Source organism: Nesoenas mayeri (genome assembly GCF_963082525.1).
Source record: "Nesoenas mayeri genome assembly, contig: SCAFFOLD_35, whole genome shotgun sequence".
In the NCBI taxonomy this organism is placed as follows: domain Eukaryota; kingdom Metazoa; phylum Chordata; class Aves; order Columbiformes; family Columbidae; genus Nesoenas; species Nesoenas mayeri.
Window position 1 is genome coordinate 668,586 of NW_027659961.1, and position 26,599 is coordinate 695,184.

Sequence of the window (26,599 nt, forward strand, 5' to 3'; positions counted from 1 at the left end):
GTCTCACACCCTCACTGAGGAGGGCAGGGAGCTGGGAGATGGGAGCACGTTTCAGTTTCCAGATCCCAGCACAGAGCCCAAACCATCCTGCCCTTGGACTCTGGATCCCATTTCTTGAGATGTAAAGCTGGTGGGGCTTCTGAGGATAATCATGTTAAAAGGCATTGATAATCCTTCAAGTGTTTGTGTAATTTGTCTAGGAATGTCAGTTTTATATGCTTATATTTAAATATCTATAAAATAGTACACTGCATCTGTGGTCGCCCCTCTGGCAATGACAATTAAATAGGCATTTGCACTATAAGGCTCCATACCCCATACACAGGCACACATTTAAGTGGTTCAGATGACGGGTGGTCTGGCAAACGTCACCCTTTGTGTCCCCAGGTGATGGACACTGCTCATGTGCCTCTGCAGAGAGTGGCAGGAGCTGGATCCCCTTCTCGGGACAGACTCCTTCCAGGAGAGACACAGACACAGGGGGAACTCATTGGGGCTTTACGGCATTTCACTGGGCATCAGTGTTGACATATTGGGTGCTGTCCTGTGACTGCCCTTTCTGCACAAATGATCATACAAACACAACCATTTAGTGAAACATGGTCATAAAGGGGCTCTTATGGACAAGAAAGCTCACCATGAACTCTGGAGATAGCAAGGAAGTTTATAACAAGCACCAGGAAGAACCAAGAAGCTCGAGGCGTCTTCTGAAGAGCGGGAGGCCTGAGCAGCCGTGATTGGCCATTGTAGGTGTGGGAGAGGGTCAGGGCATGTCAGGGAGAAGCAATGAGATGGCTGATGGCTTCAGTGAACCCTTCCAGCCATGTCTGAGCCCAGAAATGGAAAGCAGTTGATGTGTGCAGGTGGAGGAGGAACAGGAGGAAGATTTTCCTAGGAATACGGAAGGAAGAAAGGCCTGTCTTGGGCTAATCATGTATGGCAGCGCCATTTGCATGCTGTGGGCATGGCTGTGCCTGGGAGATGGGGAACACCTGCTGCTGGGGTGGCTGTGCTCAGTCATGGCCCATGAGCTGACCCTGTTCTGCTCCTCTCTTACACTGCCCACACTTGGATGGTCCTCAGGAATCATCCATGAGCCTGGTGGATCCATGAACCTCCTGCAGTGATGGGTTGTGGATCCAAATAGAGGATTTAGGCGAGTGTGTGACTAGAACACTGAGGTGACTGGTGACCATTGCCAGGTGTATGAAAGAAGCTGGATGAGTTGTGAGGAACTCATGGGCCTTTCCAGCTCCACAGAAAACAAGAGCCTTTTAGTTAAAGCAACAGCACTTGATATAAACACCACCCCCAAAACACAAAACACTCACACTGACCACACGAAAAGCCTTGAAAAACATTGTAGAAAAATATACCAGTTCCCAGGGGACAGGGCTCAGCCATTCGGGTGATGAACAAGCATCAAGGGCTGACATTGCACCAGAGCCACCTCCACATGGCCCTCACCACCTCGAACCACTGTCTCCAGGTCTTTCCTTCACCAGCCTCCAGGGACAGGGACCTGCACTGGTTGTTTCCTTCACAGCTGTGTCAGTGATGGCCCTTCATGGGATCCAAACACTCTCAGAAACTTGGGGTTTGCTTCTGCCTTTCACTTCATTAGAGGTTTGTTCATTCTCTCAGTATCTGCTGTTCGGGATCATGGCAGCAGAGGGCTCATTGACATTTACAATGCTCTTACAAGCCAAGGGTCTGTGCATCATTGTCCTAAAGGCTTCAAGTCTGGTGTGGATGATTAGGGAGATTTCAGAAACAGCGAAACAGAGAGTATTTCCATAATAAATAGCAATAAAGCCAAATTTCTTCTATTTGCTTCCCTGCTCACCCTTCCCTCCCTTTCCAGAACAGGTGGCATCAGCAGCCTCCAGTTCATATTAATGTGTTGCATCTCCTGATAAAGACTGAATATGTCAGAAAAGTGGGTGCCTACATCACCATGTGAGTGAGGAGACAGGCCAGGACAGCTCAAGAGGAGTCACACTCCTCTGGACCAAGAGGTGGGTGTTCCTGGCAATCTCAGGTGCCACAGCACAGCGATACTTGTGTTCAGGAGCTGGTCAAGTGACCCATCTTCTGTTCTGTAACGGTGTCTGAGTTTGCTCAGGTCACCCCTGACTTGAGCCCCATCCACTGCTGGGTGTTCTCCAGACTCCTGCCTTCAGGAACAAAGTCCCAGGAGACCTTGCTGGTGAAGATGGAGGCAAAGAAGCCATGAAGAACCTCAGTCCCATCTGATTCTTATGAAGTTCAGAAGCAGGCCCACGTTCACCCTGTCTATTCTCTTACTGCAAGTGAAGCTCTGTCAGCTCATCTTGCTGCCCTTCGCCTGCAGGTATCAGGTCCAGGGCAGCTTTGTCATCACCCTCACATCCATGGACAAGGTTTCTAAATTCCTCCTTTGCAGCTTCCCCTGCTTCCACCTCCTCTGTGCTGCCTTTGTGCCCTGCAGCTCCATCAGTGCAGAGGAGCAGCCTCACAAGATAAATGCTTCTTTTCATGTGTGCTTGGGGAGATCATTCTTGTGCTTGGAGCAGAATGTCCTGTAAGGATTATCAGATTTCCTGAGCTCCTTCGCCCTTCAGATCTACTTCCATGTCACCACTTTGCCCACCATCCCCCAGTATGTCAAAGTCTTCTCCTCTGGAGCCCACCAGCCTATGCTCTGTTGCTGGCCTTCCTCCCTCCATTCTGGTGCCTGGGACCCCACTTCTTCCTGGTCAAGACAACCAAGGTGGACACTGATGTTCACATCCCTCACCAGGGTTTCCTTGTTTCCCAGATCCCAATTCAGGTGAGAGTCACCCTTGTTGCCCATCAAGCAGACATGTTAAGCAGTTGGCTCAAGATCCTTTGAAACTGCACCTGCAAATATGCCACGCCAGTGAATGTCAGAACAATTACAGTTTCCCATGGGAACCTGCTCACTGAATGGTGATTTCCTCAGGTTGCTGACAGAAGATCTTTTCCAGTACTTCTCCATGATGCAGCAGATTGTTACAACCAACACACTGTCACCCTGTACTGGGTTTACACGGCAAAGTCTGAGGGTGATTGTGGCTGTGCTACAGTTGTCACCTCTCTGAGAAGAGAACAAGAGTTTGACCAATGTCAGACAGAGCCGATTTCAGCTGCTCCAGGATGGACCCACTCCTTGCCAAATCTGAGCCACTCAGTGATGCCGGCAGCACCTCTGGGATATTGTATTTGAGAAAGGGTAAAAAACGCTGCACAACAGCAGGTGGGAAAGAGGAGGGAGGAAATGGGAGAGAAAAGCACTGCAGACACCAAGGTCATATCCCACAGGACCCAAGCAGGTCCCTCAGCAGGCCAAATCCTGCTCTCCTGAAATCCTGCTCTTGGCCTTGTTCTCATCTCCCAGGAGCCTCAGCTCCACTTTCTCATCGCTGACTGTTCCATCCTGACCAACTCTTTCTGGTTTGTAAGTGTGAAGTCCCACAGGGCACCTCACCCCACTGATTCCTCAGTCACCCGTGTCAGGAAGATGATTTCAAAGAGCTCCAAACCTTCCTGGATGGCTGGTACCTAGCAGATATTGGGATATCTCAGGTCTGGCACGAGGACACGGCACTGGAAGCATGAAGCTTCTTTCATTTGTCTGATGGAGGCCTCATCTAATTCCAATTCCTGATCAATGGGCCTGTAGCTGATGTCCACTCACCACAACATCGCCCATGATGTTCTGCCCTCTCATGCTGAGTCCTCAATGTTCAGCTGACATTGTCTGTTCTCAGGCAAAGCTCCACGTAATCCTACTGCTCTACCATATGAAGGGAAACATCAAAAACTCCAGACCTCTGGAATTATGAGTACTAGACACCCAAGACCCCACTTTTTACCCAGAAGATGATATTTATAGTGTCCTGTAACTCCTCATGCTGTTATGTTGGGAGAGACACCCTCATCAGGACAAGCCGTCTGTGTGTGAACATTAACAGCTGAGGAAATGGAACTTCAGTCCAGAGAGAGTCCAGACCTTGTGAATATCTGGTGTTCGCCCATCAGAAATCTCTGAATTATGACAAGATGAAATGACGAGTTCTCAGTGACCCTGAGGAGAAGGGCCTAGGCACTACAAGGTCCCCACAGCAGCCCGTGGTGCACGCTCACCATGAACAAGGCAGCTGCACACGGGGCTGCATGAGGAGGAGCGTGGGGACCCAGATACCTGCAGTTCTCATCCCATTTGGTTCAGCACTGGTGTGACCCACACACACAGGTGTGTGCCAGTGTGCGGCTTCCCAGTTTGGGGAAGCAGAGAGGAACTGGAGAGTGCAGGGCTGTGCCAAGGCAGGTTCAGCACCTTGTGCACATGGTGTGGGGTGCTGAGGGACCTGGGCTGCTTTGGTCCAGCAGCCCTGGGGAATCTACAGCAGTGCAGGAGTAGCCTGAGAGTGCTTGAAGGGTGGTTTCAGAGGTGGTGGAGGTTTCTGCATAGTGGGAAAGAGCATGAGAAAGAAATAATGGCCCAAAGTGCAGCTGGGGAGGTCCAGGCTGGACATGAGCAGAAAGGAATGTGATGGAAGGGCAGTGGTGTGGTGGAGCAGGTCAGCAGAGGGAGTCTGCATCAGCCCAAGGTTTTGTGCTTCAAGGAGCAGCTGGGGAGGATGGAGAGATCTCAGCAAAGGAAGGAAGATGCTCAGACAAGAGCAAGGTGAGGCAGCAGGGGGGATGTCTGCAGCCTGCAGGGACAGAGGTGCCGGGGATGCCACAGCACAGGACAGGCTGTCGTGGAGATGATCACGGGATGTAAAGAGGCTGAAAGCCCCACCAGACATGAGCTCCTTCTCCCCGTGGCTGTGGCTGTTGTCTGCACCTCTGACGCCTGTGAGAAGACACCTTGTCCTTGCAGCACAGGGGCCTCATGGCCTCCTTGTCCCCAGCCAGGAACCTGGGAGGGGTGGGACCATAGTCCTGCCCTTGGCCTTGCACAGCCCCACATCACACTGTCCCAGGAAGGGCCCTAGGCAACGTGGGAGGGACAGGATCAGATTTCCAAAGGGGAGTCAAGGTTTGGTCCTTTAGTTCATGAAACACATCTAGGTTTACTGAGCATCAGAGAGACCTTTACTTTGCTTTTTTTCATCTGTCATCACTGCCTCCCGTTTTCTGCTCTAAACAGACCCTGGGACAGTTTCTCAGTAGGTTCCCTCAGTGGGACCCATTAACATTACAAGAAACTTTGGAGTTTACATCTGACTTTGACTTCCTGAGAAGTTTCACCACCTTCCTCCAGGGTCTGAGGTCCATGGACTCAGCACCAAACCCACCAGAGGGGTCATTAAAGCGCCTTGTGCTGCTCCTATGCTGCTGAGCTGGGCTGGGCTCCTGGGACACAGGGAGCTCATGGCAGCGGCAGCGGTGCAGAGAGACAGCTCTGCCCAGGAGCAGCTCCTCTGCACACGCAGCAAGGCTGAGGGCTCTGCCTGGGGATCTCAGCAGACGAGCAAGGCAGAGAGAGATTAAAGGTGCTCAGGACTGGAGGATGACTGAGAGCTCACTGGAGGGGAAACCTTTGCAGCCCTTGCCATGGTAAGTCTCTGGTGCAGGGCAGTGCAGCTGTAGCTCCTGGAGGCATCTCTTGAAACTGGCACAGGCACAGCTTGTGGGATCTGTAAGGACGGGGCTCTTGTCAGGCCATGTTGAGCAGCTGTGAAGCCGGGGGAGCACCCAGGGGTGCCCAGGGCTGTCCTGCAGAGCAGGGTCCCTGCACCCCAGGGCTGTGCCGGGCAGGGACTCTGCCGCCTGCCAGGGTCAGCGCTCAGCCTGCCCGGGAGATCCCATGGCAGCAGCTGTGGGGCGAAGGAGCGACCCCTGGCAGGGCAGACAGGGAGCTTGTGGGGTTGAAGGGGGCTGTGTGGGTCAGGGCTGCTCAGAGCTCCAGATCCCCCCACAGACATGACACAGGGTCCTTCTGAAAAAGGACATCAATACAGGAACAGCCGCAAGGGAAGGAGTCTGTGCTTTCAGTTTTCCACTCTTGGTTGGCTGGGTGTGCAGTGGAAGATGGGGATTTATTTCTCTCTTTGGAGAACACACTGAGACCCCAGTTCTCGTTAGGACATGTCTGAGCTGCTCCTGAGCCCCTGCACACACAGAGCTGCCCCTGGGCAGAGCCAGGAGATGTGAGCAGGACAGAGCTGAGCACACAGCGGGTGGGAGGGGGTCTGTGTGCAATAAGAGGTAACGGTTTCCAGAAATGCTGGGGACAGGATTTAAAAACTTCTCTCAAATCCTCTCCAGCGCAGACACATTTCCCAGTGCAACCCCTGGTCTCCTCTCCTCCCCAGCAGACCCTCTGCCCCAAAGCTCTGGGCTCCAGGTCACCAGTCTCCACCTCAGCAGCTGGACCTCCAGGTGAAGAGTTCCTGGAACGTAGTACACAAAAAAGGTGCTAAAAGTACTTGCGCTCCAGTGTCATTATGTGGATAGCAGCAGCACAGCCGGGTCAGGAGAAGGTTCCACAGCATGTCCGTCTGCCTTTCTGTCCTTGCTTTATTTTCTGGTATCACTGCAGTGTTCTTCCCTGTTTCTCCACCTGTCCCTGCTGCTCTTGCTCTCTGGAGTTCGGGTGCGAGTGTGGGTCAGTTTTTGTTCTCACACGAACTCAGGGGGTCTTGCCCCAGAGCTGTGTTCATGGAAACCAGATGCCCAAACTGTATCTTACACTGTGAGAAACTGTTTTTCTCAGCTCGTAGAAAGAGAGAATGAGCAGGAACATTCCTCTATCAGGGAGGGGATTTTCCATGAGAAACAGCCTGTTTCTTTTCCACAGAGAAGTCTCCCCTAACTTGTCACTGTCTTTCCTCCTTGCACAGGTCCTCATGGCCACAGGCAGCCAATGTCCAACAGCAGCTCCATCACCCAGTTCCTCCTCCTGCCGGTCACAGACACACGGGAGCTGCAGCTCTTGCACTTCTGGCTCTTCTTGGGCATCTACCTGCCTGCCCTCCTGGGCAACGGCCTCATCATCACCGCCATAGCCTGGGAGCAGCACCTCCACACCCCCATGTACTTCTTCCTGCTCAACCTCGCCCTCCTCGACCTGGGCTCCATCTCCACCATTGTGCCCAAGTCCATGGCCAATTCCCTCTGGGACACCAGGGCCATCTCCTTTTTTGGATGTGCTGCACAGCTCTTTTTGTTTGTCTTCTGGATAAAAGCAGAGTATTCTATGCCCACCATCATGTCGTACGACCGCTACGTTGCCATCTGCAAACCCCTGCACTACGGGACCCTCCTGGGCAGCAGAGCTTGTGTCCACATGGCAGCAGCTGCCTGGGCCACTGGGTTTCTCAATGCTCTGCTGCACACGACCAATACATTTTCACTGCCCCTGTGCAAGGGCAATGCCCTGGGCCAGTTTTTCTGTGAAATCCCCCAGATCCTCAAGCTCTCCTGCTCACACTCCTACCTCAGGGAACTTGGGCTTCTTGTGGTCAGTGTCTGTTTAGCATTTGTGTGTTTTGTGTTCATTGTGGTGTCCTATGTGCAGATCTTGAGGTCCGTGCTGAGGATCCTCTCTGAGCAGGGACGGCACAAAGCCTTTTCCACCTGTCTCCCTCACCTGGCCGTGGTCTCCCTGTTTGTCAGCACTGTCATGTTTGCTGATCTGAAGCCTTCATCCATTTCCTCTCCATCCCTGGACCTGGTGGTGTCAGTTCTGTACTCAGTGGTGCCTCCAGCAGTGAACCCCCTTATTTACAGCATGAGGAACCAGGAGCTCAAGGATGCCCTGTACAAACTCATATCCCTCTGGTTTCTGAAGCAATAAACTGGCCATCTTCGTCTATACAGGCGTTTTAATGGAGCTAATTACAAGCCGAGCCTGTCAGCTGGATTTTCTGGTGTTGCTGGTTGTTTTCTTATTGTGATAATCTTGTCAACCTCTTTCTAATTCACTATTGGCTTTTCTTTTATAACTGTTGGCTGTGTAAAGGAGGAGCCGTGCTCTCCTTGTCTCTAAACAAAATAAAAGGCTCTTTAGTGACTTGTTTATCACTATATCTTTCCTGCAAGCACATTTTTAGAGCTTCAGGGATGGTTCCCGTGTTCATGGGAGGAGGGTAAGAGAGTTCATCCTGGCAGCCCTGCCAGGGAGCAGCAGCGCTTGTTCTTCCAGAGCTGTTCTGGTTCCACTCCACACTCTCCTTCCCATCCCTGGTGTTGGTGCAAGGCCTGAGTGCTCTGGCAGCTTGGTCACTGTCCTGCTGTGTGTCAGTGCTGTGGGTGCAGGCAGGGACAGGCAATGGGCACTGCTGTGACAGAGATGGCCTCAGAACAGCCTTTCCAGACAGAAAGGTGATCTTCTATGGGCAAAGCTGGAAGGTTCAAGTCTTCAACTTCTTACAAAGTTTTTCTCAATAACATTTTCAAGAAAGTAACCCTCAGATTAAACACCAGTGTACAGCTGAACAGTGTGTGTGTGTAGGGCTGGCACACAGCAGTGTCCTCTCACAGCCAGGATCCTGCCAGAAACCTGCAGGACCAGCAGAGCAGGGGCTGGGCTCTGCCCCTGTGCACTGCACACCGCATGGAAGGAGCCCCAGGTCAATCACCATGGACTGGCCCCTCACAACCACCATTTCCAGCACTGGCCTCTCACCCACAGAGGTTTTTCTTCCCTCCATGGAGTGACACTGAATCAGCAGGTCAGCAGTCTATGTTTGCGTTGTACATATGAGATGCAAGCATGCACATTATGTGCGTGAGATGGCATGAACCTGAGTGAGCAGAAACGCCATCAGCTACTCCTGGGACTTCCATGAAGGCCTACGGGACAGACAGTGTCTTGAGGTCACTTCACATTGGGAGTAACAGCCCATGAGAAACCACCCACTGGGATTTTTTTCCTTGAACTGAGGTCCCCGTGTCCATTCTCCATGATGTGGGGCTGAGGTGCCTCCCATACCTTTGGGGTAGCAACAGGAGGCCAGAGGTACAGTATTACTCTTCTCTGTGAGTAAAAGGGACAGACTCTGTCTCTGAACATCCCTGGGTGCATAAGGAGTCCACGAGGCCAGCTCTGATGGAACCCTGGCATTTCTGTGTGTGACTCCAGGAACAACCCCAGTGGCCCAGTGAGATTCATCTCAGCTGCTGGGACGGCTCCTTGCAAGTGCTCCTGTCTGCTACATCACCCTTGCCCGTGATTCTGGATTGTGCTTTCAAGAGTGACCACAGAATCAAAGAAGTTCTGAGGTCCTTGGGAAAGGAAGATGTCAACCCCATCTTCAAGAAAGGCCTGAAGGAGGATTTGAAGAATTCAGGGCTGGTCAGCCTACCTCTGTCCCTGGGAAGAGGATAGGCAGCGTCTTCCTGCACCAGTTTCCGCAACCTGAAGGACAAGGAAGGGATTACTGAACTGAAACGAGCGGAAAATTCAGTGAGTCCCAAGAAATGCTCTGGACCCATTCCAGAGCTTTAGACCCACAGGAATGAGCTCAGTGACAGTGCCGCCCAGCCAGTTGCATCTGTGTCCCTCACTGAGCAGCACAACCAGTGTGCAGTCACCCCATGGTTCTGCAGCCAACCTGCTCTGCAGAGCATCACTGCCAGGTTGGGACCCTGTGGGGAGCACAGGATGGGGCCAGGAGCACCAGAGAGAGAAAAATGCTGGTCCTTATGCTCTGGTACTTCAGTCCTGATGCTCATCACACATCCATAAGACAAACATGCACCCCTCTTGTCAACCTTACCCGAGAAGTCACCACAGGACAAGGCTCCTGAGCTGGGGCCAAGCTGGAGAACTGGGGTCCAGCTGTGACCAGAGGAAGGACAAAGCCTGTCCTGGGTCCTCTAAAGGGCTGGCAGCCTCTGTGATCTCCACCAGAAAAGGCAGCATGCACGAAACTGTAGACCATCCCCATGCCCATTGGAGGCCCTTAGGAAGAGTTCCTCTCTCCAAATATCCAGCCCAGCTGGTTGCTGCATGAACAACCAGGAGAAACTGCCCCTGGACCCTCATTCCAGACCCCATTTCCTCCACCCCATACAGGCAGTGCTCTCCCCCTTGGCACTGAGGTGGTTCCAGGGACCCAAGAGACACCTGTAGGAGGAGATGTTGGGTGGGGATATGGTGTCCTTCAGTGCTCCTCATGGTACCTCCTGCTGGGCTTTGTGCCACTGGTCACAGCCCTCTGAGCCTGGATGTTCAGCCAGTTCTCAGTGGTGCTGAGCAGGAACATGCCCACGAGCACATTGGGCTGCACTGGGAGGAGCGTGGCCACCCAGACAAGGGCAGTTATTGTCCATCGTGACTCAGCACTGGTGCGGTCACATCTGGAGCCGTGTGTCCCAGTGTGAGGTTCCCCATTCTGGAGGAACGGGAGGAGCTGTCGTGTGGCCAGAGAAAGTCTGGGTCACGTGTGGAGATGTTGAGAGACCCAAACTTCTTTAGCCTGGTGAAGGGGAGCCTGAGGAAACGTGCTGGTTTTGCTGAAACTGAGTTGATTTTCTTCATGCCTTTTGAACCTCTCTCCTTCACAGCCAGTACAGTCTTTTGTTTAGATTTACTATGAGAATAATGAGATAACGCTGTTTCTTCCCTGGGATAGAGTTCATTTCGTCTTTTAGCAGCTTTACAGTGTTTGCCATTTGCTATGAAGGGAATGTCAGAACTCACTGGTATCTTGGCTGTTGTCAGGGAAACCAAGGACTTCTTTGGCCATCCAGCTGCGGATGCAGATTGGCAGGAGGGGACACAGACAGGACAGCACCTGGATTGACATGCAGGCTGATCAATGACATATTCCCTATGATTAGCGCCATGCTCAGTCTAAAGCTGGAGCCGGCTTTTGGGCTTGTTACATCCGTTACTTTGGGTTTTCCAGCTGGTTTGGTCAGTTCCATTCAGAAGTTTCATCCTGTCAGGAGTTCGATGCCAGTTCGGCCTTTTGCCGTTCTGCCATTTTGCCATTGGCCTTTGGGCCTTTCTGCCTGTTGCCCTTTTGCTCTCTCTTGCTGGGATGGGCTGTTCAGGCCCAAGGTGCTCCCTTCTGCAGGACTGGCTGCTCCGTGTGAGTGGAGTTACACGGGGGATTGCACTGAGTGTATTTTCTTAATTTAATTTATCTATTTCTATTTAATTTACCTGGACTATTGTCAGTGAAACCAAGGACTTCTCTGGAGTGCAGCTGCAGGTAAAAATTTTTAAGAGGGGCACAGACACAACAGCACCTTGGTTGACATCCAGATCAATCAAGGAGCTATTCTCTGTCATTAGCGTCATACTCAGTATATAGCTGGAGGTGCCTTTTCCAGCCCGTTAGTTTTGATTTCCATATACATTGGTTAGCTCTGTTGGGAAGTTCCATTCTATTGGGAGTTCAGTGTTAGTTCAGTTTTATGCTGTTTTGCTGTTTTTCAGTGGGCTCTTGGGCCTCTCTGCCTTTTGCACTTGTACTTTCGCTTGCCTGGATCAGGACCAGCTGATCAGGACCAGCTGATCAGGACCAGGGTGCTCTCTTCTTTTGGGCTGCCTGTTCAGCAGAATGGGACTTTTGTGGGGGATTGCACTGAGTGTCATATATTTTACTTAATGTATATCTTAGTATAAGTATATTATTAGTAGTAGTGTATTATTTTTATTGTCTTATTAATTTTTTGTCTAAACCCACAAGTTTCTCCCTTCCCATTCTGTTCTCTCCCTTATCCCATTTGGGGCCTGGGAGCAGGATGTGTGCAGCTATCAAGGATTTAGTTGGTGGCTGTGGTAAAACCATGACAAGAAAGGGCAGTAGTAGCTTCAGAAATCTTGAAAATCACATTCCAAGATGGTGTAAATTTTTAATTTTTTTGTTGTTGTTGAGAAAGAGCATGAGAAAGGAACCAGGAACAGTTCGTGAGGATGGAGAGACAGCAGCAAAGGTGGGGACACACTGTGCTGAGAACAAGGTGGGGAAGAGCATGGGGTGTCTGCAGCCTGTGGGGAAACAGCCACAGGCCTGAGACAGTGCAGGATGGACCATGGCGGACATGGCCAAGGGCGCTGGCAAGGCTGGATGTCCCTGCAAGAGCCAAGGTGTTTGTTCTCTTGGCTCTGGCTGATGTCCCTGCCAGCGAGGCCTAAGAGGAGACACATGGTTGTCATGGCCATGGCAACCCATTGCCTCCTTGCACCCCCAGGGAGTGTCACACCATTGTCCTGCACTGAGCATCGCACTCCCCACAGCCCCAGGAAGAGCCCTGAGCCACATGTGAGGGACAGAATCTTCCTTCCAGGGGCAGGGGCTCAAGGCTCGGCCATTGTCCTTCATCAGAAAAACCAAGGGCTTTCTCAGCATCAGAGCTGCTGCACTTTGCCTGTGCCTGATGCAATCACTGCCTCCAATTATCTGCTCTAACGAGTCCCTGGGAGGCTTTGTCAGTAACAGCCCTCAGTGGGGCCCATTAATGGTTCAAGGTACTTTGGAGTTTGCTTCTGACTTAGACTTCTTGAGCAGATTCTTCAGTTTGTGCTTGGTATCTGAGGTTCATGGACTCAGCACCAAATACACCATGGGGCTCATTAAAACACAGAAAGCCCTAACGAGCAATGGTTCTTTCTGTAATTTCATTCACATCTTCCAGACTTGTAGAACTAACTGGAGAGGTTTCAATGGGACACTTGCTGATGAAGGTTTCAAAGAAGATTTCATAAAGGAGGGATTTTTTTATTTCCAGGCTGTTTTCTATCATTTTCCAGTGTATAGAAGAAGTGACAGCAGCATTCTACACTGGATATTGATCCCAAGGGTCTCCTGAAGACATCTGGACAGGCAGGAGAACAGTCCCTGAGGCTGGACACTGTATGGACAACCTGCCTCCTCACCCCCACCCCCAGTCGGCCGGTTCCATCATTGGCCACCAGAGATTGCATCACTTTTCCTCCATCAGACTTCTCCACTGAGCTCTGCAGGAGATGCTGCAGCTCCTGTGCACCAGCTCCACCTGCTCTCCTGTGCAAACACTGCACACTTCAATCAACAGCAAAACACTTTCCTCAGCTGTGTGTGTAAGTGGATCTGATGAGGTCCAGCATCCACAAGGGACACCCACACAAGAACTGCTTTAGACAGAGAGACAGGAGAGGATAGAAATAAACACAATGAACGTGTTGGCTGCCATGTGAATTAGAGCTCTGAAGAATGGAGCAAGTTTGTAACTCCCTGAAGCTCAAAGCAGAAACCAGACAGTTGAGAGGCCACTGAATGACCAAACAGCAAGTGGAGGAGAAACCTGAGAGCACTGGGAAGGGCAGACGTCCAGACAGTGCTGAAAAGTTGTCCTTGTACAGGGACATTTAATCAGGAGAGGTGGGAACTCCTGAATGACGAGGGAGATGAAATCATAGAGTGTTGTTAACAGAAGTACAGGGGAAGACCAATATTTCTTCTCCTACCATTAGTACATCAGTCATCAGCTGTCTCATCATAAACAGCCAGGGCCATTTTAGGGCCCAGTGTACCTGAGGTGCTGGCCTGCGATTGGCATCTCTCACACAGGACCTGGGGAGACCAGAGCACCGTGCAGTGCAGGTGGAGCCTGGGCAGGGGTTCCTGGGGCATCTACAGTGGCACCAGGTGTTTGTGTCCCTGGAGCTGAAGACATTTGTATCCTAAATCCATCCCAGTTCTGGAAAACTCTTTCCTTTTCAAAAAAAAGACACCACACCAAAGAAACAAAAAAAAAAAGCATAAAAAAAAAGCATGTTGACACCTTCCTCTGCTTTGGATCTTTGTTTTCAGTTCCTCTTATTTCAATTTTCCTTCAAATTAACTGACATCTGATGGGCCTGCAGGCATGAAGCCAAGATCACGTTGTGTCTTGCACAGCGCCCCATGCCCTCTGAATCTGCCCTGCCCAGGACTCCTCACACGTTGCCCAGAGCGAGTCACACTGAGGTGTTGGCTGGTTCCCTGGCTGGGATGTTGGTTTAGATGGTCATCTGCAGCACAGGTGGGTCCTCCCCATCATCGCCTGCTCTGCTCCAGTCTGAAACAGAGCCCAACATCACAATGGGATCATGAGGGAATTGAGGTTGAAGGGACCTCAGGAGTCTGCAGTCCAACCCGTCACCAACTGGGTCACACCAAGGTGTTCAAGCCTTGATTCAATCAGAGCTTTAGCAGGACTAGAGAAGTGATCATCCCTTTGTACTGGGCACTGGTGAGGCTGCACCTTGAATCCTGGGGTCAGTTTGAGGCCCCTCATGGCAAGGAAGACATTGAGGTGCTGGAGAGAGTTCAGAGGAGGGTGACAAGGCTGGTGAAGGGTCTGGAGCAACAGTCTCACGAGGAGCCGTTGAGGGAGCTGGGGCTGTTCAGCCTTGAGAACAGGAGGCTGAGGGGAGACCTTATTACTCTCTACAGCTGCCTGAAAGGAGGTTTTATCATGGAGGATGTTGGTCTCTTGTCCCAAGTAGCAAGTGATAGGACAAGAGGAAATGGCCTCAAGTTGCACACGAGGAGGTTTAGATTGGATATTAGGAAGTGAGGTTGTAGAGTGCCCATATCTGAAGGTGTTTAAAACACAGATAGATGGGACATGGTTTAGTGCCAGATTTAGGTTATGGTTGGACTCGATGATCTTAAGGGTCTCTTCCAACCACAATTATTCTATGATTCCATGATAAGTCATTTTTGCTATTTTCTTTCCCAGAGGACCATGCAGCCTCCCTGAGAGCCAGGACTTTTCTGAGGTGTTTGGGAGACGTCTCACAGTCACATCAGCCAGTTCCACCAGCCCCTGTCTGTCCCTTCCCAGATCAAACCTCTTCTCCATATCCCAACCTTCCAGGTGAGTTTCTGGGACACAGCAAATGCTGTCCAGGTCCTCTGGTCCTGTTCAGAGAGAGCAGCTTGCCAACATGGTGATGGACTCTCTGTGCACCTCAAAGCTTTCCTACCCACTTTTCTCTATGTCCCCCTTGAACTCAACCTTTCCGGTCCTTGAGCTGTACATGAGGGGATTGAGCAGGGATGTGGAGAAGGTGTAGAAAAAAAACTATGTCAAACTGTCTTGGGAGGGCTGTTCTGGGCATCCCACAGTCCAGGATGAGGGTGCTGGAGAAAACAGTGGCATTGGTGAGAGGTCCAGGAGGAGAAGGCCTTGTGCCTGTCTACACTGGGGTAGAGCAGTGATGTATTCATGGGATGCCCATGTGAACAGGAAGGGGACAAATGGCTCTAAAATGCCTTCCAGCCAGTTCTTTACCCATCGCACATACACCATCCAGGCCACGAGCTGCAGCTTCTCCAGGAGATGCTGTGGGACACGGTGTCAAAGGCTTCACTGCAGTCTAAGGACACAACACCCACAGCCCGTGTGGCGCATTCACTCCCCACGACAGACTTTCCCTCATCTGCTCAGCGGTCACCTTGTCACAGAAGGAGATCAGGCTGGTCAAGCAGGACCTGCCTTTCATCAAGCCATGCTGATTGGGCCCCATTGCTCGTGTGTGTGTGACCTCACAGTCCTTTCCTAGCCGTGTTCCTGCTGTTGGCCAATGCCCTGCAGAGGCAGAAGTGACCTCACAGTGACCTCCACACCCATTGGCTCCTACTGGACTATGAGTTCTTGAGACACAAGTGACCACATGGAATCGTACCCACCATCACCCTCCTTGTGGTCCAGTGTGTGAGCAGATCAAACTGAGCTGCTCTCATCAAATGTATCTGATAGATTTCCTATCAAGGGTTTGAGTGGAGAAACGTTCCTCAGAGGAGCTGCTGTATTTGCTCTGGGACATTTTACATCTCTGCTTCTGCTTCTGCTTTTGTTCTCATTCCTCTGTCTATTCTGACATGTAAGAGCTCTCCAAGGAAAAGATTTGTGGAATCCTGCAATAACACAGGTTGAAAGAGACCCCTGAACACCATCTCTGTCCCACTGACCTTTATGGCACCCAAGGAATAGCTGATGACATTTGTGCTCACTTGGGTTCGTCTCACCACATGCACACAGTGGACAAGCACATTATGTGTGTGTTTACAACTCATCTGCACAATGGAAACATGGACTTTTGACCTAGTGTTTCATAGAATCATAGAATGTCCTGAGTTGGAAGGACCCAAAGGATCATGGAGTCCAGCTCCTGTCCCTGCACAGGACACCCCACAGGTCACCCCGTGTGTCTGAGGACATTGTCCAGTCTCTTCTTGAACACTGTCAGGTTGGGGCCGTGACACCTCCCTGGGGAGCCTGTTCAGTGTCCAGCACCTCTGGGGAAGAACCTTTTCCTCATGTCCAACCTGAACCTCCCCTTGCACACCCTTCTTCCATTCCCTTGGTTTCTGTCATTAGTCACCACAGAGAAGACATCAATAACTTCCCTTCCTTCTCCCCTTGTGAGGAAGCTATAGCCCCCATGATGTCTCCTTTGAGTCTTTTCTTCAGCTCTGATGCACAGAAACCCCTTGGTTTGCTTTCTGAAACAAAAAGGAGAAGCCATGAGTTCCAGGCAATGGGAAGGGGGATCCTGTCCCTCACACACGGCTCAGGGCTCTTCCTGGGACTGTGGGATGTGGATGTGCAAGGCCCAGGGAAGGACAACACTGGGACAACAACTTCCAGCTTCCCCATGGGGCTGCAAGGAGGCAGCGAGGCCCCAGTGCCATGAGGACAACATGTCTGCTCCTAAGCCTCAGTGGCAGAGACAACTGCCATGGCCAAGGGGACACAGACGTGGGTCCTGTGGGTCCCTTCCAGCCTTACAGCGCCCTTTGCCATCTCCACCACAGGCTGTTCCACACGGTGCTGGCCCTGCCCCTCTTTCCCTGCAGGCTGCAGACACCCATCTCGCTTCCCACCTGCTCTCATTCCAGCATTTCTGCACTTTGACTGCTGTGTCTGCACCCTCACTGGCTGCTCTTTGAACACAAACCATGGGCTGATCCAGCTCCCTCTGGGTCACCTCTTGCACCACAGCACTGCCCTTCCAGTGACATTTCTTCCTCCTCATATCCAGTCTCCACTTCCCGGTCTGCAATTGGTGGCTTTTTTTTTTTTTTCTCTCCTGTTTTTTCCCACTACTTGAGAAAGATTTTCCACCTCAGAAATGGCCCGTCAAACATGGAAAGAAACCAGTTAGTCTTCTTGTGGTCTTTTACCTGATCAGAGAGAAGTCACCCCCCATGATCTTCTAGATCACATGAGTGCTGCTGGCCTTTCAGCTTCTCTGACAGACACAACCATGTCCCTGCCCATGTCCCGTCATGTTCTCAGGTGGGATGGACATGACAACCCGTCTCTCTTCCTGGGTAAGACCTGTGGGCCCTTGGGCAGAGGTTCTTTCCCAGCCATGTCCCTGCTGCTGGGCTGTCACCTCCAGACACAGAACTGACCCCACTATCCCTTCACAGCCACATGATTCTGACTGTTTTATGAGTTTCTAAGACTCAACTGACATCATGATCCCACACCCATCCATCCCCCTCCTTATGGGCTGTGACCTGACTAGATAAAACTATGCTTGTTTTATCAAACTGAGCAAATCTATTTCCTGCTAAAGATCCGAGAGGAGAAGCATTCTTGACAGGAATGTGAAATGTTGAAACCTTTTCTATGTCCTCTCCTACCTCTTTTGTTTCTTATTGTTTTCCTTCTTCCTGGTTGCTCGTGGTAAATTCGCTACCTGAAGCACAAAGCCAATCCCACACCCAGAGATGAGATCTTGTTTATTCCAGAGTTGTGCAAGTCTGGATGTTGGAATGAAACCAGCACAACAGGTAGAGAAGGAACATCTATTATATACAAACTTTATCCCTACATTCAGACCCTCCCGGCAGTCCAAAAAAGCCAAGTGTTCACACATTGGCATATTGGTTACATAATCATTTTACCACTACACATGCTTGTTGAGAGAGGGTCCCAGGCTGAGCCTGGGGCTCCCATCCTAGGGATGTGTGTTTTAGTATTAGAATGAGCGTAAAAGGAGCAAAGCTCAGCTAAAGGACTTTATGTAACCGTCTTGAGACAGATGTTAAAACAAGATTCAGCTAATTGTGCAGGCTCCAGAGTGTCTGCGCTGCAAGGACGGTATCCTTTGCAGGTTCTGATTAGGAGCCTGGCTGTGAGAGGACACTGCTATGTGCCAGCCCTGCACATACACACTGTTCAGCTGCACACTGATGTTTCATCTGTGGACAATTCTGTAGGAATAAGCTTGAGAGAAACTTTGCAAGAAGATATAAACCATCATGCACTGCCCATAGAAGATCACTTTTCTTTGTGCAAGTATTTTACTGAGGCCAGCTCTGTCACAGCAGTGCCGATTGCTTGTCCCTGCCTGTGCCCACAGCACTGACACACAGCAGAACGGTGACCAAGCTGCCAGAGCACTCAGGCCTTGCACCAACACCAGGGATGAGAAGGAGAGTGTGGAGTGGAACCAGAACAGCTCTGGAAGAACAAGCGCTGCTGCTCCCTGGCAGGGCTGCCATGCCAGAGCTGTTTTCCCCTCTACCCACACACAGGAACTGTCCCTGCAGCTCCAAACGCCTTTGCAGGAAGGATATAGTGAAAAAGAGGTCACTAAGGAGCCCTTTACTCTGTTTAGAGACAAGGAGAGCACTGCTGCTCATTTAAGCAACCAACATTATAGAAGAAAATCCAGCAATGAAAGGGGATTACAACAATATCACAATAAAAAAACAAGCAACAACAGCAGAAAATTCAGTTGACAGGCTGGACTTGTAATTAGCTACATTAAAACTCCTATATAGAAGAAGATGGCCAGTTCATTGCTTCAGAAAACAGAGGGATATGAGTTTGCACAGGGCATCCTTGAGCTCCTGGTTCCTCATGCTGTAGATGAGGGGGTTCACTGCTGGAGGAACCACGGAGTACAGAACAGACACCATCAGATCCAGGGATGTGGAGGAGATGGATGAGGGTTTCATGTAGGCAAACATGGCAGTGCTGAGGAACAGGGAGACCACGACCAGGTGAGGGAGGCAGGTGGAAAAGGCTTTGTGTTGTCCCTGCTCAGAGGGGATCCTCAGCATGGCCCTCAAGATCTGCACATAGGACACCACAATGAACACAAAACATCCCCCCAAAAAAAAGCACTAAACATGAGAAGCCCAAGTTCCCTGAGGTAGGAGTGTGAGCAGGAGAGCTTGAGGATGTGGGGGATTTCACAGAAGAACTGGCCCAGGGCATTGTCCTTGCACAGGGGCAGTGAAAATGTATTGGCTGTGTGCAGCAGAGCATGGAGAAACCCAGTGGCCCAGGCAGCTGCTGCCATGTGGACACAAGCTCTGCTGCCCAGGAGGGTCCCGTAGTGCAGGGGTTTGCAGATGGCAACGTAGCGGTCGTACGACATGATGGTGAGAAGGTAAAACTCTGCTGAAGCTAAAAAGACAAACAGAAAGAGTTGTGTGGCACAACCTGCATAGGAAATGACCTTGGTGTCCCAGAGGGAGTTGGCCATGGATTTGGGGACAATGGTAGAGATGGAGCCCAGGTCAAGGAGGGCGAGGTTGAGCAGTAAGAAGTACATGGGGGTGTGGAGGTGCTGGTCCCAGGCTATGGTGGTGATGATGAGGCCGTTGCCCAGGAGGGCAGCTGGGTAGATGCCCAGGAAGAGCCAGAAGTGCAAGAGCTGCAGCTCCCGTGTGTCTGTGAACAGCAGGAGGAGGAACTGAGTGATGGAGCTGCTGTTGGACATTGGCTGCCTGTGGGCATGAGGACCTGTGCAAGGAGGAAATAACAGTGACAAGTTAGGGGAAACAGGCTGTTTCTCATGGAAAACCCCCTCCCTGATGGAGAGATGTTTCAGCTCATTCTCTCTTTCTACCAAGTGAGAAAAACTGTTCATCACAGCTTAAAATACAGTTTGGGAATCAGGTTTCCATGAACACACTTCTTGGGCAAGACCTCTTGAGTTGATATCAGAACAAGAAGTGACCGACACTCGCACCTCAAGACCAGAAAGCAAGAGCAGCAGGGACAGGTGGAGAAACAGGGAAGAACACTGCAGTGTTACCATAAAACAAAGCAATGACAGAAAAGCAGACAGGCATGCTGTGGAACCTTCTCCTTACCCAGCTGTGCTGCTGCCACTCACATAATGACACTAGAGAGCAAGTACTTTTAGCACCTTATTAGTGTATACCATTCCAGGAACCCTTCACCTGGAGGTCCAGCTGCTGAGGTGGAGACTCGTGACCTGGAGCCCATGGCTTTGGGACAGAGGGTCTGCTGGGGAAGAGAGGAGACCAGGGGTTGCACTGGGAAATGTGTCTGCACTGGAAAGGATCTGAGAGACGTTCCTAAATCCCCTCCCCAGCATTTTTGGTAGCAGTTAACTCTCCCTGCCCATGTCTGTGCTGCCTGCAGCTGTGTGTCTGTCCCTGGTCTGCTCCCTCTCAGTGTCACAGACCCCGTCCCACGCGTTGTGTGCTCAGCTCTGTCCTGCTCACACCTCCTGGTACTGCCCAGGGGCAGCTCTGTGTGTGCAGGGGCTCAGAAGCAGCTCAGACACGTCCAGGGCAGTTCAGCCCTGACCCACACAGCCCCCTTCAGCCCCACAAGTTCCCTGCCTGCCTTGCCGGGGGTCGCTCCTTCCACCCACAGCTGCTGCCATGGGATCTCCCGGGCAGGCTGAGCGCTGACCCTGGCAGGTGGCAGAGTCCCTGCCCGGCACAGCCCTGGGAGCAGGGACCCTGCTCTGCAGGACAGCCCTGGGCACCCCTGGGTGCTCCCACTGCAGTCACCCTCAGCAGAAGCTGCCATCATGCCCTGTCCCTCTGAAATTGAAGCAGGGAAGCGCTGATCTGGACCATGTTCTTGTCCTCTACATGAGAAATACTGTGAGAGAGCCCTGACAGATCCTGTAAATTGTGGGATGTATCATCTTTAGATCCCTCCAGAAAATGCAGCTGCATTGTCCTACAGCCAGAGACTTACCGTGTTAGAACTGTGAAGATTTGTCTCTCATTGAGCCCTTAGCAGCCAACCCCCTACATAGCCCTTCCCTCTCTGTGCCTGGCTCCTGTGCCCTCGGTGCTGCAGGCAGAGTCCTCAGCCCTGCTGCGTGTGTAGAGGAGCTGCTCCTGGGCAGAGCTGTCTCTCTGCAGTGCTGCCAGGGCCATGAGCTCCCTGTGTCCCAGGAGCCCAGCCCAGCTCAGCAGCACAGGAGCAGCCCATGGTGTCCCTTTCTCTGTCCCCTCTGGGCTGCTCCAGGTGTCCCTGGGGCTCCAGGGGCACATCCTTTGAGACAACCTGAAGTAATCACTGATGTTGATTCTCTCTCTTCTGAAGAGACACATCATTGTGTTCTTTGTATTAAACAATGAATTAGTATGAGAAGCAACTTTTCTTGTCCCATCATTAGACAGGACACCGGCAATATTACAGCAAAGGATCTAGTAACTCCAAACCGAGGGAGGAATATCTTCAGTTGAATAAGTTCAGGCATTTTATTCTGGTTTTATACTCCCAGGTCTAGAGAGACATTCATCAGTCTTTGGCCATGTTATGTCTGTGCTCTGATTCAAAGCCTTTGCACACATGGGCTCTTAGGCACTTGGTACCAGGTTTCTCGTGGCAGGTCAGAGCTGGGCTGGTGCCACAGCTGGGGTGGCTCAGCTCAGATGTGAGGCCATGTCCTCAGCCAGGGACCTGACTGGGGAGCTGGAGCTGTCAGTGCTGCAGACAGAGCTGTGACACGGATGGGATGAACTGCGAGGCAGGGTGGCAGGAGTGAGTTCATGTGGTCTGCAAGGACAGCAGCCTCCAAGCACAGCAACAGTCCAGATCAGAACTCAGTCCAGACCTGGAAGGCAATTCAAGGGCCCCATAATGAGCTGTTACTACTGCAGGAACAGTTAAAGGGGAAACAAAGACCCTGTCTGGCCACTGATAAATTTAATAAGGAAAATGGATGAGAATCTCTGTGTCGTCTTGTCCTCCATCTTCACCAGCCATATGTCCTAGGCCTCTGTGACTGGAGGCAGAACATACAGCAGTGGATGGGGATCAAGTCAGGGGTCACTGGAACTAACACAATCCTCTCCAGTCTATGGGACAGCAGGGGCAGCATCCCAGGAGCTGGGACAGCAGGATCATGTCACAGTGAGGCCACTCTCCACCATCTCGGAAAGCTCATGGAGACTGGGGGGACTCCCTGACCACTGGCAGCTCTCACACAGTGTGTGCAATTTTCAACATGGCCCATGGGTGAGCAGGGGAACTAAGGGCTGTGCCCCAGAGCATGTCCACTGGGACCCCATTTCTGGGTGTCAGGAAGAGAAGGTGACGGGGTTTGCCCAGGGCAGGTTGTGCCTGTCCATCCTCTTTGCTTTCTGTGAGGAAAGGACAGGGTTGATGTGGGCAGAGCAGTGTTTGTCTGTTACCTTTAAGTCAGCAAGGCATTCAGCATCATCTCCCACAATATTCTTGTATCCAAAGTAGGATATTATGGTCTCTGTCATTGTGCAAGTAGATGGGTAAAAACAATCTGGATGGTTGGGCTTGGAAAGGTGCTGTAGAAAGGGAGAAACTTTCCAGTCCTGAGGACAGTCCAGCACTGGAAGCTGTTTCCCAGGAGTGCGCATCCACTCTGTCCCAGAAAGTGACCAAGATGTGTTTGGATAAAGCTCTGAGCAATCTGGTCAGACCCTGCTGTGAGCAGAAGGTTAGTCAAGACAGCTCCTGAGGTTCCTTGGAGCCTGAATGATGCTGTCCTTCCTTCCCCTTCATGTTTTCAAATTAGGGACAGCTCTCAGGTTCTCTCTGACCACAGGAATAATTCACATGAGGTGCAGGGCTGTTTTATAAGTGCCCCTAAGCAGTCCTGACCGCAACTTTTGCATCCCTTTTCATTTGCCCTAATCCAGGGTCTTTTCTGCTGACCTAATGCCCTTCCAGAAAGAACAACCCTCCTTGTTAATCCTTTCAGAGCAGGCTGTTCAAGAGGTGTCAGCATCCATGTACAGAGTCTGCACAACGGCCAGGCAGCAAAGCCACCATTGCAGAAATGGAGATGAGACACTTGACCAGCTCCTTACACCCAGATATCAGCGTGACATGTCTGCTGAGATGCCAGGGAACACCTGAACTGTAAGTGCAGAGCATGTGAGTCCTGGTTGGGTATCCTGGCTTGTCTCCTGACCCATGTGGTGCTTCAGGCTGTGAAGAGAATCAAAACCAGCCTTTGGACTGGGGTAGTTCCATTTTACACGTGTCACACAGGGCAGATGAGGGAGCTCAGAACTCCAGACTCTGCGGCACGGTTGGGAGTGCAGAGACTGGAAATGCAGGTGACAGTGTGTGTCAGTGCACACACATAAAGATTCTGGCTTCCTTTGGGCCTTTGCACTGACCTGGGATCTGTTCCTTGGCCTTCTTTGTCTCAAAAAGAAACTGTTCTCCTATGCAACCTCCACATCACACCACATAAGAAATAATTAAAAGCTAGAAAAGTAATGAAAGAAGCACAATTTGGGGGTAATTCTGTCCAAGAGGTGTACTCTTTAAATGATTAAAACAAAAAAGAAGTGAGAGAAAAAGCATTATTCTAAGAACTTCTTTCAAGACACAACTGCTGAGGTGTAGTAGATGTTTTGAAAAGCAAGAATGACTGTTAGGAATGAAATTAAAGAGGTTTAGTTCATCATCAGCACCAGTGAGAATGAGGAGTTCCATGTTACTGTTACTAGTGACTCCACCACTGTTCACAAACATCCTTCAGAGCATCTCCATTTTTCCTGGGCTCCAAAGCTCATCCTGCTCAGAGTTTGACAGGATTGCTGCAAACCCCTGTGACCCAAATCTCTACAACTGTCTCTCCTCAACAGCCTTTTACCCCAGGAAGGGGAAAACTGCCAATGCAGACACCAACCCAGTGCCCAACCTGCCTGGAAAGCCAGGACAGTTGTGCCACTCAACAGCCGCCTCTGAGGGAACCTGGAGGTGATGGGATTGAAATGGTTTCAACCCAAATCATACAATCATAGAATCATTTAGGCTGGAAAAGACCCTTAAGAACATGGAGTCAAACCGTAAATCTAACACTCCCAAGTACTCCACCAAACCATGTCCCAAAGCGCCACATCTGCATGCCTTTTAAACACCTCCAGCAATGGAAGCTCCAATCCTGAGCTGTCAGGACACCATTGGCTGCAGTTGGACATATGATACTGGTCATGGCTGTGAGTTCAGCCCTCGCTGGCAGAAAGTCTCACACCCTCACTGAGGAGGGCGGGGGGCTGGGAGATGGGAGCACGTTTCAGTTTCCAGATCCCAGCACAGAGCCCAAACCATCCTGCCCTTGGACTCTGGATCCCATTTCCTGAGATGTAAAGCTGGTGGGGCTTTTGTCGATAATCATGTTAAAAGGCATGAAAAGTCCTTCAAGTGTTTGTGTAATTTGTCTAGGAATGTCAGTTTTATATGCTTATATTTAAATATCTATAAAATAGTACACTGCATCTGTGGTCGCCCCTCTGGCAATGACAATTAAATAGGCATTTGCACTATAAGGCTCCCTAACCCATCCACAAGCACACATCTAAGTGGTTCAGATGACGGGTGGTCTGGCAAACGTCACCCTTTGTGTCCCCAGGTGATGGACATTGCTCATGTGCCTCTGCAGAGAGTGGCAGGAGCTGGATCCCCTTCTCGGGACAGACTCCTTCCAGGAGAGACACAGACACAGGGGAAACTCATCGGGGCTTTACGGCATTTCACTCGGCATCAGTGTTGACATATTGGGTGCTGTCCTGTGACTGCCCTTTCTGCACAAATGATCATAAAACAACAACCATTTAGTGAAACATGGTCATAAAGGGGCTGTTATGAACAAGAAAGCTCACCATGAACTCTGGAGAGAGCGAGGAAGTTCATAATAAGCACCAGGAAGAACCAAGAAGCTCGAGGCCTCTTCTGAAGAGCAGGAGGCCTGAGCAGTCGTGATTGGCCATTGTAGGTGTGGGAGAGGGTCAGGGCATGTAGGGAGAAGCAATGAGATGGCTGATGGCTTCAGTGAACCCTTCCAGCCGTGTCTGAGCCCAGCAATGGAAAGCAGTTGATGTCTGCAGGTGCAGGAGGAACAGGAGGAAGATTTTCCTGGGAATATGGAAGGAAGAAAGGCCTGTCTTGGGCTAATCATGTATGGCAGTGCCATTTGCATGCTGTGGGTGTGGCTGTGCCTGGGAGATGGGGAACGGCTGCTACTGGGGTGGCTGTGCTCAGTCATGGCCCATGAGCTGACCCTGCTCTGCTCCTCTCTTACACTGCCCACACTTGGATGTACCTCAGGAATCATCCATGAGCCTGATGGATGCATGAACCTCCTGCAGTGATAGTTGTGGATCCAAACAGAAGATTAGAGCAAGTGTGGGATTGGGACATTGTGGTGACTGGTGACCTTTGCCAGGAGAATGAAAGAAGCTGGATGTGCTGTGAGGAACTCACAGGCATTTCCAACTCTACAGAAAACCAGAGACTTGCAGTTAAAGCAATATCACTTGATATAAAACTCACAACTAAAACACAAAGCACTCACGCTGACCACAGGAAAAGCCTTGAAAAACATTTGAGAAAAATCTACCAGGTCCCAGGGGTCAGGGCTCAGCCATTCTGGTGATGAACAAGCATCAAGAGCTCACATGGCAGAAACTTGGGGTTTGCTTCTGCCTTTCACTTCATTGGAGATTTGTTCTTTCAGTATCTGCATTTCAGGATCATGGCAGCAGAGGGCTCATTGACTTCTAAAATGCTCTTAAATGCCAAGGCTCTGTGCATCATTTTCCTAAAGGCTTCAAGTCTGGTGTGGATGATTGGAGAGATTTCAGGAACAGCCAAACAGAGAACATTTCCATAATAAATAGCAATAAAGCCAAATTTCTTCTATTTGCTTCCCTGCTCACCCTTCCCTCCCTTTCCAGAACAGGTGGCATCAGCAGCCTCCAATTCATATTGATGTGTTGCATCTCCTGAGAAAGACTGAATATGTCAGAAAAGAGGGTGCCTACATCACCATGTGAGTGAGGAGACAGGCCAGGACAGCTCAAGAGGAGTCACACTCCTCTGGACCAATGGTGGGTGTTCCTGGCAACCTCAGGTGCCACAGCACAGTGATACTTGTGTTCAGGGAGCTGGTAAAGGGACCCATCTTCTGTTCTATAACGGTGTCTGAGTTTGCTCAGGTCACCCGTGACTTGAGCCCCATCCAATGCTGGGTGTTCTTCAGACTCCTGCCTTCAGGAACCAAGTCCCAGGAGACCTTGCTGGTGAAGATGGAGGCAAAGAAGCCATGAACAACCTCAGTCCCATCTGATACTACTCTTCTGAATTTCAGCAGCAGGCCAACGTTCATCCTGTCTATTCTTCTACTGCAAGTGAAGCTCTGTCAGCTCATCTTGCTGCCCTTCCCCTGCAGGTATCAAGTCCAGGGCAGCTTTGTCATCATCCCCACATCCATGGACAAGGTTTCTAAATTCCTCCTTTGCAGCTTCCCCTGCTTCCACCTCCTCTGTGCTGCCTTTTGCCCTGGAGCTCCATCAGTTCAGATGAGCAGCCTCACAAGATAAATACTTGTGTTCATGGGTACTTGGAGAGATCATTCTTGTGC

At 50.9% G+C, this 26,599-nt stretch overlaps 1 protein-coding gene and 1 pseudogene across 2 annotated transcripts; one reads left to right on the forward strand and one right to left on the reverse strand.

The window, feature by feature from the left end:
* Positions 1–1,662: 1,662 nt before the first annotated feature.
* Positions 1,663–9,346, forward strand: LOC308052560 (olfactory receptor 14A16-like; the record flags this gene model as incomplete). The annotated part of the gene is made up of 3 exons (XM_080364633.1): positions 1,663–1,746; positions 6,947–7,690; positions 9,212–9,346. 3 exons carry the CDS (start codon positions 1,663–1,665, stop codon positions 9,344–9,346), a joined length of 963 nt encoding a protein of 320 aa, XP_080220759.1.
* Positions 9,347–18,758: 9,412 nt separating this feature from the next.
* On the reverse strand, positions 18,759–19,690 carry LOC308052561 (olfactory receptor 14J1-like; annotated as a pseudogene). Its single transcript has one exon. The product of its transcript is annotated as an olfactory receptor 14J1-like (transcript).
* Positions 19,691–26,599: the final 6,909 nt, after the last annotated feature.